Source organism: Erpetoichthys calabaricus, chromosome 2 (genome assembly GCF_900747795.2).
Source record: "Erpetoichthys calabaricus chromosome 2, fErpCal1.3, whole genome shotgun sequence".
NCBI classification, from domain to species: domain Eukaryota; kingdom Metazoa; phylum Chordata; class Cladistia; order Polypteriformes; family Polypteridae; genus Erpetoichthys; species Erpetoichthys calabaricus.
Genome location: NC_041395.2, coordinates 335783092 through 335797462, shown reverse-complemented (window position 1 = coordinate 335797462; position 14371 = coordinate 335783092). Strand labels below are relative to the sequence as shown.

General features: G+C 39.5%; 1 protein-coding gene across 2 annotated transcripts in view; it reads right to left on the bottom strand.

The window, feature by feature from the left end:
• abtb2b (ankyrin repeat and BTB (POZ) domain containing 2b) overlaps positions 1-14371 on the bottom strand; it is a 195546-nt gene that overhangs the window by 56973 nt on the left and 124202 nt on the right. For both annotated transcript variants that reach the window (XM_028796047.2, XM_028796048.2), the window contains exon 2: positions 6502-6648. In XM_028796047.2, the coding sequence (XP_028651880.1) occupies positions 6502-6648 (147 nt within the window). The remainder of the gene's footprint in view (positions 1-6501; positions 6649-14371) is intronic.

Below are 14371 nucleotides of genomic sequence, written 5' to 3'. Positions count from 1 at the left end.
CGGGTGCCCAAATGTATGTTCCTGTCTAATTTTGTTATGATGCATATTTTCTGTTAATCCAATAAACTTCATGTCACTGCTGAAATACTACTGTTTCCGTAAGGCATGTCATCTATTAAAAGGAAGTTGCTACTTTGAAAGCTCAGCCAATGAGAAATAAAAATCCAAAGAATTAAGAGGGGTTCCCAAACTTTTTGATATGACTGTATATTAAATATACTGTACACTGGCTGCTGAAAAACACTCAAAGGCAAGGAAAAAGTTTAGTTTTAATTTTTTAATTTAAAAATTGCAGACTAGAAATAAAGATGTAATAAAGCAAAACAGTATTCTAAGTGACTAGCTCCAGCCTCCAAAAAAATAAAATTTAAGCTTATGCTTGCTGTTTTGTGATCCTCCTCCTTTGATGACTTTGCTCTTCACCTCTTTTTGACTGCTGGTTAAACACTGCGAAAATGTCAAATGTAAGTGTACGGTGAACGAGTGTGCTCAGCAATATCTCATCCAAACATAAGTAACTGGGTGCAGAAAATGGTTGAATAAATGGATAGATTTATTCAAGTATTGCTTTCTTTTTTCTTTTGCCCACTGTATTCACATATAATATATCCATACCATATACAGTACCATATATGACTTGAGATCAGAAACTGCTGCTAATTCTGTCTCTCTGCAAGTTAAGCGTTTATTTGGATAAATCTCAAATATGTTTAAATAAACACACAAAACATTCAATGATTGACAACCTATTTCATCCATTTTCCTAATCAATTTAATCCAGAACAGGGTTGTGACTGGGAATGGGGTGCCAGTTTATAATATTTATCCAGAATATATAGACTTCACTCAAATTTGAAATAATCATTATAAGCAGTAATTTAAATTTCTAGCAAAACTGCTTACAAAATCCGTAAGAAATGTGTATCGATATTAACCCTAGTTAAGTGTATGCAAACCAATATAACAGTAGCACATTTGATCTAGCCTAGGTTCACAGTGGCCTTTTACGTTTATAACAATACCTGAAATTATACACGTACTGCAAATAACAAAGCAATTTCTGGTTTTGAGTCTCACTGATATTGTACCAGATCCTATTCCAACAACAAATGGCAGTCCAGTTTTCTGGCTTTCATAACTTTACTGGCAAGATGGATGCAAGCTAACACATCCTTGCATAGGCTGTACACTGGATGTGAGATGTTAAAACTTGAAAAAAATCAGAAATCCTTTTTCTAAAGAATAAATAAATTACACTCCACTTGGTGGCCCTTTTTGAAATATTTTTGAAAAGCTATTATTCTCCTTTGCTTTTTAATATACTGCTCACACGGTCGAATGCCTTTTCCAAGTTCACAAAACACATGTAGAAAGGCTGGGCGAACTCCCATGCACCCTCCAGGACTATGCTAAGGGTGTAGAGCTGGTCCACTGTTCCGCGACCAGGATGAAAACCACACTGTTCCTCCTGAATCTGAGGTTCGACTATCCGACGGACCCTCCTCTCCAGAACCCCGAACAGACTTTTCCAGGGAGGCTGAGGAGTGTGATTCCTCTGTAGTTGGAACACACCCTCCGGTCCCCCTTCTTAAAGATGGGGGACCACCACCCCGGTCTGCCAATCCAGAGGCACTGTCCCTGATGTCCATGCGATGTTGCAGAGACGTGTCAACCAAGACAGCCCTACAACATCCAGAGTCTTGAGGAACTCCGGGCGTATCTCATCCACCCCCCTATCTCATAGGGGGTGGATATTTGTAATGTAATTTTTTTAATTTAACAGGAGGGAAACTGTTATTTCTGTGAGACCAGCTATATTATGTGGGTTGGAGATGGTGGCACTGACCAGAAAACAGGAGACAGAGCTGGAAGTGGCAGAGTTAAAGATGCTAAGACTTGCATTGGGTGTGACGAGGATGGACAGGATAAGAAATGAGGACATTAGAGGGTCAGCTCAGGTTGGACGGTTGGGAGACAAAGTCAGAGAGGAGAGATTGCACTGGTTTGGACATGAGCAGAGGAGAGATGCTGAGTATATTGGGAAAAGGATGTTAAGGATAGAGCTGCCAGGGAAGAGGAAAAGAGGAGGGCCTAAGAGAAGGTTTATGGATGTGGTGAGAGAGGACATGCTGGTGATGGGTGTGATAGAACATGATGGAGAGGACAGAAAGATATGGAAGAAGATGATCTGCTGTGGCAACCACTAACAGGAGCAGCCGAAAGAAGAAGCTCATGTATATTTCATGTATTGTTTATATATCATTAATATATATTTACTTATTTTTTGCTTAAATGTTATTTGTTAGTTCTGGTGTACTACACACATTTCTAAAAACTATAAATGTAGTTTAAAAATAAAAATTGCAAATATATTACATTATAAGGTTATAAAAATGTACTTCTTAATTTATCGGCAAATGAAGGTAATTTAACACAACTACTGTATATTCTGTGCAGTACTAAACATTTCCTTTATAGAAAATATTTTGTAATGTATACCGTAAAATCTATCTTCAAAACTGTTTCATGGCGTATATTTTGTTTATTTTTGCAGACTAATTATTCATTATTTTGTAAAATTTGTATCTTGAAGGTTTGCAGCTCAACAAGAAATCCAGGCTATTTACTGCAGCTGCCTTAGATTTAAGACTGAAGGCTGTCAAAAGGTGAAATTTATGCTTCTAGCCTTAAAGATAAAAAGGTATATTGTACACAGTGTCAAAGGACATGTTAGAAATTGTTGCAATATAAGGCTAGCAGCCCTGTTTATTCCCATCAGGCAAGATAAAAGAACACATAAAAAAGGAAGTGTATCCGGGGGGAAAAAAAATCTTTGAAGCTTAAACTTAGTTTACTTTTTCAGTGAGCAATATTTAAATTGACACAGCTGGTGATAATCCTAAAAAATTAACCTGGTGCTTAAGCCAATTAGTCTTTTCACTAAAACACTGCTGCTTTGCTTTTCAGGGAGAAGACAGAGCCTGCTGTGTTTTGAAATGCCCCTCACATGAAGCAGCAAAAGACCTCTTTGTGTCAAGTGTAACCCTTCACATGCTCAGCTCGACATGAATAGTCCTAATGTCAAACTGCTCAAAAGACCTCCATAGTTAAAGTACTATACATTTACTTAGATGCTGCACATATTTGTTCGTTTTAGCAAAGGCAACTTCATTGTCACATTTTAGTTAATAATTCTGGTATGATTATAAATTAGTACTGCCACCAATTAACTGACAGCAACTGTTACCATAAATCCTTTAAAAACAGTAAAAACATTTTTGCAGAGCTAGTAGGTCACAGACTATATCTGTGGGAATTGAAGAATTTAGTTTATAATTTATTCATTAAAGTACCTTGTGTCAAGAGTATTTAGTCAATGCCTGGTACACATGGTATGACCTGTAATACAGGCCACTGAAAAGCGTGAATTAAGTGAAATCAGATGGTAGTGGAGTGAAGTGAAGCTTTTTAAACAACATCTTTCGAAGACACCGTCCCAACTGTGATAGATTTATACACGAGGTTACATATCGAAGGACATTCTTTCAACCTGCACATTTAGTAAGTTATGTTAACTGCACAAAGAAAACAAAAGAATAAAGAGAAGTGTTAACGGTATCACCGCAGATACATTTTTGCAAATTAGTTGTATGTTTGGAAATAATAACAAGGTAAACTAACTGTTTTCAGCTATCCATTGTGTGAAGCAGATTTTTACTATTACCAACCTAAGCTTATTATAGCAGTGCAGGATCCAAAGCATGAATGCACAGTCTCATTCAGTCATAACAGGCACATTGAGTTCTGCTAGTTAACCTAAAATGTACAGCGCCCTTAATATTGTTTAGGACAAAAACATACATATATATATAACTCTCTATATGTAAAATCCAACCTGCTGTCTGTCTGTGTGTATGTCTGTCTGCTTTTCACGAGAGAACTACTTCTTTTTGACCCCCACTGCACGCCCAACCTACCTGGAAAGGAGTCTCTCTTTGAACTGCCTTTCCCAAGGTTTCTCCCATTTTTCCCTACAAAGTTTTTTTGGGAATTTTTCCCTGTCTTCTTACAGAGTCAAGGCTGGGGGGCTGTCAAGAGGCAGTGCCTGTTAAAGCCCATTGCAGCACTTCTTCTGTGATTTTGGGCTATACAAAAATAAATTGTATTGTGTTGTGTTGTACTCATCGCACTAAGTATCATAGTTCGCTTGCGGTACCGATTTATTTGCATGAATCCGGGAGAGACGTAGCAGGCCGAGGGAAGGGGACGGGGCCCTTCTCACTCACGCGCCAGCCTCGGAGCATACTTTACATCCATTTAGCTAGCAAACGAGAGAACTACTTAACAGGTTTAGATTGGGTTTTTTTTCTAGAATTTGCTTAAACATTCCAGTTGATTTTGTAACTTCTCTCATCGTGTTGAGAATCATAGTTCGCTTGCAGGAGTGATACCTTTGCGCTAATCCAAGACAGAGGCTGTGGGCCGAGGGGAGGGAAAAGCGTGACATCAGGAGTGGGCAGTCGGTCTACTTCTGTGTTTTGGAGTGTATCGTGCCTTCGCTTAGCTAGCAATACATTTGTGTTTATTGATTTTTAAAGTTTGCCCTGTTCCCCTACTACGCAGGTGGAGCTGCAGGGGACAGCTAGTACATATATACAAACACATATACATCAATCTATATCTGTCTACCTTTCTACATCTATAAATTTATATTCGTATCTACATACTGTATATTGTCAAACACACAAGCCCATGGAACACCTCATGGGTTCTGATCTCAGCCGAGAGGAAGGGTAAAAGCATAACACGATCCTTAACTTCCCAGGTGACATCTGTGATCTATAGTTTAATTATAAAAACACCAATGTTGACACTTATATAGACCAGTGTTTCCCAAACTAGGTCCTGGGGACCCCCTGTGGCTGCAGGTTTTTGTTCCAACCAGATTCCAAATAAGCGACAACACCTGATAACACTGAGCTCATTTAATTAGCTGGTATTTTTTTTCTTTTATTCGACATTCAGAAAAGCACAGCAGCATGATTTTTACATTTATAAGACATTCAGAAATATGTCTGCTTTTCTATAGATTTAAATGCTTAACTCTCTTTTGTTGATTTCATTATATTTTGGCCTCCGTGCAGTTTTTGTTCTTTATTTCGCCTTATACAATTTCTTGTACAGTATTAGGAATTTGTTAGTTTTCGCATAGCCCTCCAAGGGGTCAGAGCGCAGGGTCAGCCATTGTACAGCACCCATGGAGCAATTACAGCTTAAGGGTCTTGCTGAAGGGCCTAGCAGAGTAGGCTCTCCTTTGGCAGTGATGGAGATTCGAACCGGCAACCTTCGGGATACCAGCACAGATCCTTAGCCTCAGAGCCACCACTCTGCCCCCTTTCCAGTTTTCCCCCTTTGTTGTATCTTATTAAAGACAATTAAAAACGAGCAGAGCAGACACACTGGTAAACAACGCTGAATAATCAAAGGCTGCAACTACTTTAGTGTCACACCCACTATCCATCCATCCAGTATCCAACCTGCTATATCCTAACTACAGGGTCATGGGGGTCTGCTGGAGCCAATCCCAGCCAACACAGGGCGCAAGGCTGGAAACAAACTGCGGGCAGGGCGCTAGCCCACCGCAATTCAGACCCATTAATTAGTAAATAATGGATTAATTAAACAATTAGAACACCTGGAAAAGTAGACTGAAAATCAAGATGAAATATTGTTAAAAAGAAAAAAAATACATTTTTCCCATATAACTGCTTAGTACATGTTAATATTTTTTTAACAAACTTAAGTTTTCTAATTTCTATATTGTTTCCAAAACACAGAACTTGGGAAATAACACATCACTTAATTAGCACAGGAGTCCAATTAAAAACAGAAGCTGCTGTTAACAAAAACCTGAAGCCATAGGGGGTCCCCAGGACCGAGTTTGGGAAACACTGATATAGAACATAAGGCTTCTCCACATCTGATTATGCAAGAGCTAAGTATAAATGTTTTTTTAAAAATTGTAACTGGTATCCATTAACATGATACTGGTGATTGGTATCGGTTCAAAAAAACCTGATCAGAGCATGCCTAATACAGTGGCAATATGCTGGGATGATGTTTTACTTGAATATGTTAACTTTATTATTGCTGTTTGTACAAAATGTACTTGTGTTTTCAAAATGTCTTTCAATATGGAATTCTTCACATCACCAGAATGCTTAATTTCACAGTTACGTATATAAAACAAACGTATTTATAGATAAAATATCAACCTGAGCCATTTGGTCTTTGCTGTGTTATATTTGTAAACTTCAGATAATCATAAAAGAGATTGCCAGTCAGTGTTGTCATGCTGATTAAATGATGCTCTGTTTTCTAGCATTTCAATGTGGTGCATTTGAATCTGTTTTTGAGTCTGCACAAGTGAAGAAGCTACCCACATTGATACAGTTTATTATTTGACACAAGGATTAAGCTTAAAGCTAACACAAGACTCACTCAATTCAGATATGCTGCCAACACAAGTTGCCAAAAGAGACTGCTCCAGAGTGCGAAGTTCCAGGTGGGCATATGCATCTTCTCGATTGTCCAGATTCACTGAACCTTCTGTGTAAGGGCTGAAGTGAGCAGGTAATGAAAGTACCCCTGTAGACAAAAAGAAAATAGAGAATTAATAGGTTGTACCTGCAGGTTATGCATGCTGGCTTTGTGTCCATTCATGATTGAACCAGAACCAAGAAGTTATGGTTCCCCATCTTTCCACAAAACCTCTTGAAAAATTTTAGGAGCTGACCATTTAAATCACCAGTACAATGCTAAGGGTGTCATATGTTTAATCAGATCCAAAATACAAACACATACTTCTTAGTAAAAAATGACTTAACATTTACTAAATGGATGCATGATTGGCTGCTGCTAGTTTTATTCAACCACTCCATTTACTCTTCCACTTGAAACCATTCATATTCTGCTTTGTTAAATAAGATGCATGACGTGACTCATCAAAGAGAGACAAAATTCTCTTTGAGACAGACACCACCATAACATCTCCCCTACGTGCCTGCAAACCACACTCTCCCATTTACTCCTGGACATGGTTATTCAATTAACCTCTCATTCTCATGCTTTATCTTCTGCGTTTTTGGACTTATTTTACTGTTACTTGGTATGATTAATGTTAAGATTGGATGTCATCTGGCTCGTCACTGAAAGCAGCCACATGAAATCGTACAACTGGATTTTAAATTAACAAATAATCTGCTGCCCTCATTGCCCGAGCACAGCCTCCTCTCATGCTGCAAACTTAGGAGACGTCCCAGGGAGAGTGAGGAGGATCTGAAGTCTGCCTTACACTTGCCACACCTGACAATGTAAGATAAACTGAAAGTTGGTTCTATTAAATATCCTCATAAACTGTTTATGGGATCCCAAGCACCTAAGTAGCTCCATTTTACCCTACCAGAAGAGCCAAAAATAAAGAGTTTAAAGAGTCAAGAGTGAAAGTAAAAGCAAGGCAGGAAGGATTTACAACTGGCCTGCTGCAGTGGGGCTACTGCACCTACAGTACATGGTGGGACTGAGTGAGAGGAGGACCTCAGCTGACGTCACCAGGAAGCTGTCTGCTTGTATTGCTTATAGACTGTCTCTGTGTTGCTGAACATGGAAGTTCTTCTATTGCGCTTTATAAAAAAAAATCGAGACGTTGTGGATTTGCTATTAAAGGCATCTCAATGGTAAGAAGAAAGCTTTCAAATCTGGTGATAAGGAGGCGAGCACCGAAGTATAGGCAGACTTGAAGAGAAGGAAGCATCCATCCATCCATCCATTTTCCAACCCGCTGAATCCTAACTACAGGGTCACGGGGGTCTGCTGGAGCCAATCCCAGCCAACACAGGGCACAAGGCAGGAACCAATCCTGGGCAGGGTGCCAACCCACCGCAGGACACACACACACACACACACACACACACACACACACACACACACACACACACACCAAGCACACACTAGGGCCAATTTAGAATTGCCAATCCACCTAACGTGCATGTCTTTGGACTGTGAGAGGAAACCGGAGCGCCCGGAGGAAACCCACGCAGACACGGGGAGAACATGCAAACTCCACGCAGGGAGGACCCGGGAAGCGAACCCGGGTCTCCTAACTGCGAGGCAGCAGCGCTACCACTGCGCCATACATAATGAAAATAGGAAACAATCTCACTTACTTAGAATTACTGGACCTAAGCTATCTAGGGATCAGATGCTGGAAGGGAACACTGACAAAACTAAAGCTTGGAACCAATTTCTAATAAAGTTTCAATCTCACCACCACCAATGGTCAATCCCTCCACACCACCTCTACTGCATCAATAACATCCTGTATGCTTTTTAATACCCACACTTTACCTGGTATGGGCAGTGATGAGACCACCTCTGATGATTACTGTGGGCTGTCCATAACTGATGGTCAAGTGAAGAGATAAGTGAGGAGATTACAGACATTGAAATCTTCAGGACCAGATACAGTTAGTCATCAAGTACTTAATAATAATAATAACTATAATAATAATAATAATTCTTTACATTTATATAGAGCTTCTCCTACTACTCAAAGCACCTCATTGAGTGGGGAGCCACTTCAGCCACCACTAATGTGTAACATCCACCTGGATGACGCAACAACAGCCATTTTTGTGCCTGTATGCTCACCACATATGAGCTATTAGGTGATGAAGCGGTGAGACAGAGAGACAATTAGAGACAAGGGATGATTAGGGGGCTATGGTGGGCAGTTTAGTCTGGACATCAGGATATATCTTACTCTTTATGAAGTATACCCAGGGATCTTTTATGACCAGAGAAAGCCAGGACCTCGGTTTTACATCTCATCTGAGGAAGAGGGCCATTTTTACAGCACAGTGTCCCTGTCACTGCATTGGGATCCACAGTCCAGTCCCAAGGTAAGCACCACTTGCTGGCCTCATCAACACCTCTTCCAGCAGCAACCCAACCTTTTCCTAGATGGTCTCCCATCTAAGTACTGCCCAGGAATGAACATGCTTAGCTTCAGGTGGATGACCTCCACCAAAATGCATGCGGTATGGCCTCTGTGGGCCACTTTTGTGCCATCTGCTGCTACCTGTTCAGTCTCTCTTATAGGCTCTAGAGCAGGGGTGGACAAAGTTGTTCCTGGAGGGCCGCAGTGGCTGCGGGTTTTTGCTCCAACCCATTTGCTTAAGAAGCGCTTATTGCTCATGTAACACTTTAGTTGTCTCACTCATTAAGATTTTGAACCTTTATTGCTTATTTTAGTCTTAAACAGCTATATTCTAGGTTTTTAATTGCTCCTTATTAGCAATAACATGCAAATGACAAAAGAGAGCATCAGTTCTCCATTTAGCTTGTTACCATTTACACCTGTGTGTATTTATCATGCACTATTGGGTTTAATTAAATACTTGGAAGGAAAAATGAAGAGAAAAAAAGTGAAGGACTGAGAATTACTCCTCCATTTTAGCCTTCAATTCATTTGGATGATATCTTTAGAAAGGGGAAAAAAATCTAGGATATGAGAATGACCTGACATAGCAGAGTTAAAGCACTGACAAGCCATGAAATTAAATTATTGGCACGAATTGCTTTCTAATTAAGCAACTGGGTTGGAACAAAAACCTGCAGCCAAAGCGGCCCTCCAGGACTGTGATTGAGGACCCCTGCTCTAGAGAGTACCACTACTTTGAAAAACATCCTGTGTTGTTCCATTTCTAAAGAAGACAGGCACCTCTTCACCTACAGATGATTCAAAGTCCATTCATTCAAAACCGACTCAAAATTGCTACAAATCATGACTCTGTAGTCATCAAATTAAACTGCCTAATCATAAAATTAACTTCAAAAGAAGGAAATGAAAGCAGGATACAGTGGCATAGCTACGGGCGGGCGGAGGGGACGGTCTGCCCCAGGTGGCACATTTTTGGGGACGGCATTATTGGCCAAAAGGCTCAGTATAATTCGTGTGTAAGCAGCAGGGTTCAGAAAAATATCATTCATGAATGAAAAAAGTAAAATTCTTTGATTTTTATCCAGCAATGCTTCAAACACAGCAGTTGAAATTTATGAGGCAATAACACAAATAAACATATACATTACACCGATAATAATTTCTAAGAAGACAAACAACTAAGTTACAATTTATAATTTCATTTCGCTATCAATCCGAATATTGCTCTGCGAAGAAAACATACCCACCTATCACTTGTACATTACACTGTTTCTGGTTTTTGCAGCATAATTATATTAAACTAATAATTACAACACGGCTTATCAGGGCGTCTATACTATATTCTTGTCTAGTTGATGCTCATAAATAATTATATATGAAAAATTATTGCTGTTTCTCTATATATGACTAAATCTATGCAAAATGTATGTTAATTTTTCTCTATAGGTCATTTTATTTTTCTATTTAAATAGGTTAACATATTCGGAGGGCAGCAAATTGAAGCACCACCCCGAGCGACACGAATTTGAGCTACGCCACTGGCATTGTCGGCATAGACATGGTAAGAGAAGACATGATATCAAATATCTAATGTAATGGTGCTAGGTAACATAGCAAAGACAAGAGGGCTCAGCACTGAACCCAGAGGCCTACCTGTAGAGCAGGGGTGTTGAACTCCTGTCCTGGTGGGCCGCAGTGGCTGCAGGTTTTCATTCTAGCCATCTTCCTAATTAGTGACCAGTTTTTGCTGTTAATTAACTTCTTTTGCCTTAGTTTTAATTAACTTGACTCAGACACCTTAGTTGTTTCTTTTCCTTAATTACAAGCTGAACAATAATGAGGTACAAAACGAGCTGCCACATGGCCCAGCTCACCTGTGCCCATCAAACAATATGCGGAAATAAAGAAAGGTTGATCTCTCAGGTCACCAAAACATTTTGATGCTGTTCTTTGATGTGGCAGATCAGAGCAAAGCCATGGAATTAAATAACAGGCTTAATTAACAGCAAGAATCGACTTCTCATTAAGAAACTGGTTGGAGTGAAATTGGTTGGAGTTTGAAGCCCCAATATAGCTGGTCATCTGTTGGCTCGTTTCACGTTTCATTTCTGTTTGGCTGTCATTTAATGAAGAAAAGTATTAATTCAGGGGACTGGATCCTTAAAAACAGGGCTATTAAAATGAAGGGAAAGGAGTTAATTAGCAGTGAAAACTGATCACTGATTAGGAAAAGGGTTAGAATGAAAACCTGCAGCCACAGTGGCCCTCCAGGCCTGGTGTTCGACACCCATGCTGTAGAGTGTTTCTTAGGAGAGGACAGTGGATTTCCTTTTTTCAGGCCACAAGACAATGAAAAACCAGTCAGAAAACAGAGCATGAACCAGTCCAGTGCATAAATTGTGATTTAACAATTACGGAAGAAAAAGATATGTAAAGATGTTAACTGAAACCAGAACCACTGGAACTCTGAGACAGCAGTGCCAACCATTGCACCAACATGCAATTCCCACCTGTAAATCATTTTATTTAAAAAAAACAAACAAACACACAGTGGCACAGCACTTTTTGGCACAATACATCACTACACAATGTTTTTAAAGTCATAAACAACAGCAGCCAATTATTCCACTAACCAAAGTCTGAGAAAAGCCATGTGGGAATTAAATATTTTTGAGTGTCTTAAGCTCCAAGTCGCTTTGATCATTTGAGCTGTTATGTTACTGCTAGACACTGACTGAAATCAGACAATTGTTTTGTGGTTTATGTTTCAGACTCTTACTAATGAAACTCACCACCCATTCATTTTAAAACTTCAATGAAATGAACATAAATTCTTCATAAAACTTGTTTAAAACTGTCCGTTCTCTTTGCAATGTTGAACAATTTTAACACTACGCTCTTAGTAAGAGTTTATGTATGATAAAAATGATTCTAATTCATGATAATAAATAAAAAAAAAACAAGTTTTAAACTATTGTGGCCTTAGAGAATATAAAAGCTACTGTAAACCTTTAAGTATAATTAGGCTTCTATAAAGAAAACTCACTGCATGAGCCTGGCCAATCCCTCCTGTTTCTGCTCTTCAGATTGCAAGATAAAGAAGCTTATGCTGTTCATAGAGTGGCATTTCCTCTGTCAAATAATCTTGGGAATTTCTTTTTTAGTCTATTTTCCATAAATTAGCCTATGCTGCAAATGGAGGGTATCATTAATTACAGTTTCATTCCGGGTTCTTGCAGAAAGGAGATGGCACAGACCATTTGATTCTACTGGAATGTAAAGAACCTTTACTGATAGACTGGAAGGCTTTTAAACATTTAACTTTCTTTTTTTTAACCTAATGTTTAAAAGAAATTCACCTTTGACCTTTATAGAGAGCAGTAATCTGAGAACTAGCACTACTTTTTGTTTATGTCGAATATCCTCAGGTTTAACTGTGAATGAGAGATGATGAATTCAATTCTTTCCAAGATTCAGGTGTACATTCATGTCCATTTGAATTATGAACATCGTCAAAGATCCCTGGACAAGCCTCAGAAATACCAAAGCTATGCAGTCAAGATATTTCTAAACTAGCAGGATCATCACTTCAGAAGTATTAAAATGGACAATTACACCATTGGACGTTTGAAATGTGAAACTGAATTAATTCAAGATTGTAGGTAAAGCTAACAACTAAACTTAAAAGTACACGGAGAGTCAAGATCTCAAGTAGTTATTAGGTAGAACTGCCCAGTATATGTGTCAGAGAATGAAGGGTTTAAAGAGGGGTGCACAGATGGCAAAAAGCTGCCAGGGGTAATGGCACCACTAGGATGGTAGAGGGCGGGGTTAAGACCCAGAGAAAGCCACCAGGAATGAAAGAGAGGTACAATATCAGCAGGTGAAGTCCTGCAAAGGGGGCAGTGTTTCCTGTCCTCCGAAGGACATTGGTACATGGGGTACCAGCACAAATATGAGTGAAAGACGGTCATAATGGAATCATAAAGCACTCCACTAGGAAACTAGAGTCCAGACATTCAAAGGATGTGCAGGGGTGTCTGTCCCCCTGACTGGAGAGAGAGTGAAGGCAGGGAGAAGACACAAGAGACAAGAGGGGGTGATACATGCTGGCCACTAGAGGGCACATTGTCCCATACAATCCCTTCTGAGCAGTAGCACCAAACACTGCCAGACTGTGCCATCCACACAGCAACATTTAACAAGTTAAAGCTTTAACAAGAAAAACCACATGCTGAGGTTGCACAGAAATGGTCTACTTTTTACTTAGTGAAGAACACTAACATATTAACTATATTTGGTTTAAATTAAAATCATAAGCTACAAATGCCAGACCAGATAATATATAAGTTTATATATTTCTGTGCAATTGTCTTAAGCACATGATAAAATCAGGGATACTCAACCAAGAAGAAGCAGCCGAAACCCCTGCACTATACTGCCTTTCTCACCTGTGCATGGCCATTTGGTAACAGGCTGCTCCAACCACTTAGAAACTGTGATATGAGCAGAGGGGGGCATAATTATCAGTTACAAAAAGTGTGCACAATTTTGCCCAAAGGTACGAGTGTCAGGGAGCGAGTCTCTCTCAAAAAGATCTGAGAAGAAAAAGAATGACTGCCTCTTCTGGTCACATGCTTCCACGGAAGTATAAAAGAAGCGTAAGTTGAGAGTGGTGTAGCAGTTTGCCTATTTTTGATCTCAGATAAAGAATTTTGATTAAAGGGATGCTTCGGCCACTCCTTGGAGTGCGTAAACTGCTTGAAAAGGCATTTTTAAAGCATATAAACACTGGGCCTATAAAAAGGTGAATGGAAGATAAAAATCCCTGCATATTTGAACTTAAAATCTATATCTCAATATCTCATGTCTTTCTTTTCCAAGCTCCCCCTAGTGGTCACTATATACTTTACATAACTAGGTGGATGCACATGCACTCCATCAAACTGGATTATGCTCATATGCCACAACAAGTTATTGATTGTAAAAGTACTAAATGACCCCTTGATGTTAATGGTTGCAAGAAGCTGAAGTGTGTTTTTACCACAGTGTGTGTTTTACATTTGCACTGCAACTAATCAGACAATGTTTTAATGTTTTAACCTAGCTTATCTTATTTATAAGATGGCCATGCTGCTGTTGTGATGGCTTCCTGTTTGTTGACATGCTCACACACGCTGCCGGATATGCATGTGTAGCCTGTGAGGCATTGGCCTGCATGGCCCTGTTGTTTCCTGTACAGACAGTACGTGTGTCATGGTTTGTGTCCAATGCTGCTGGAAGAAGCTCCTCCTGACTGCGATCCTATAAATTGGATTTAAGCAGACAGGATAAACGGATGAAATATTGGATTTTTTCCATTGTTTCTTT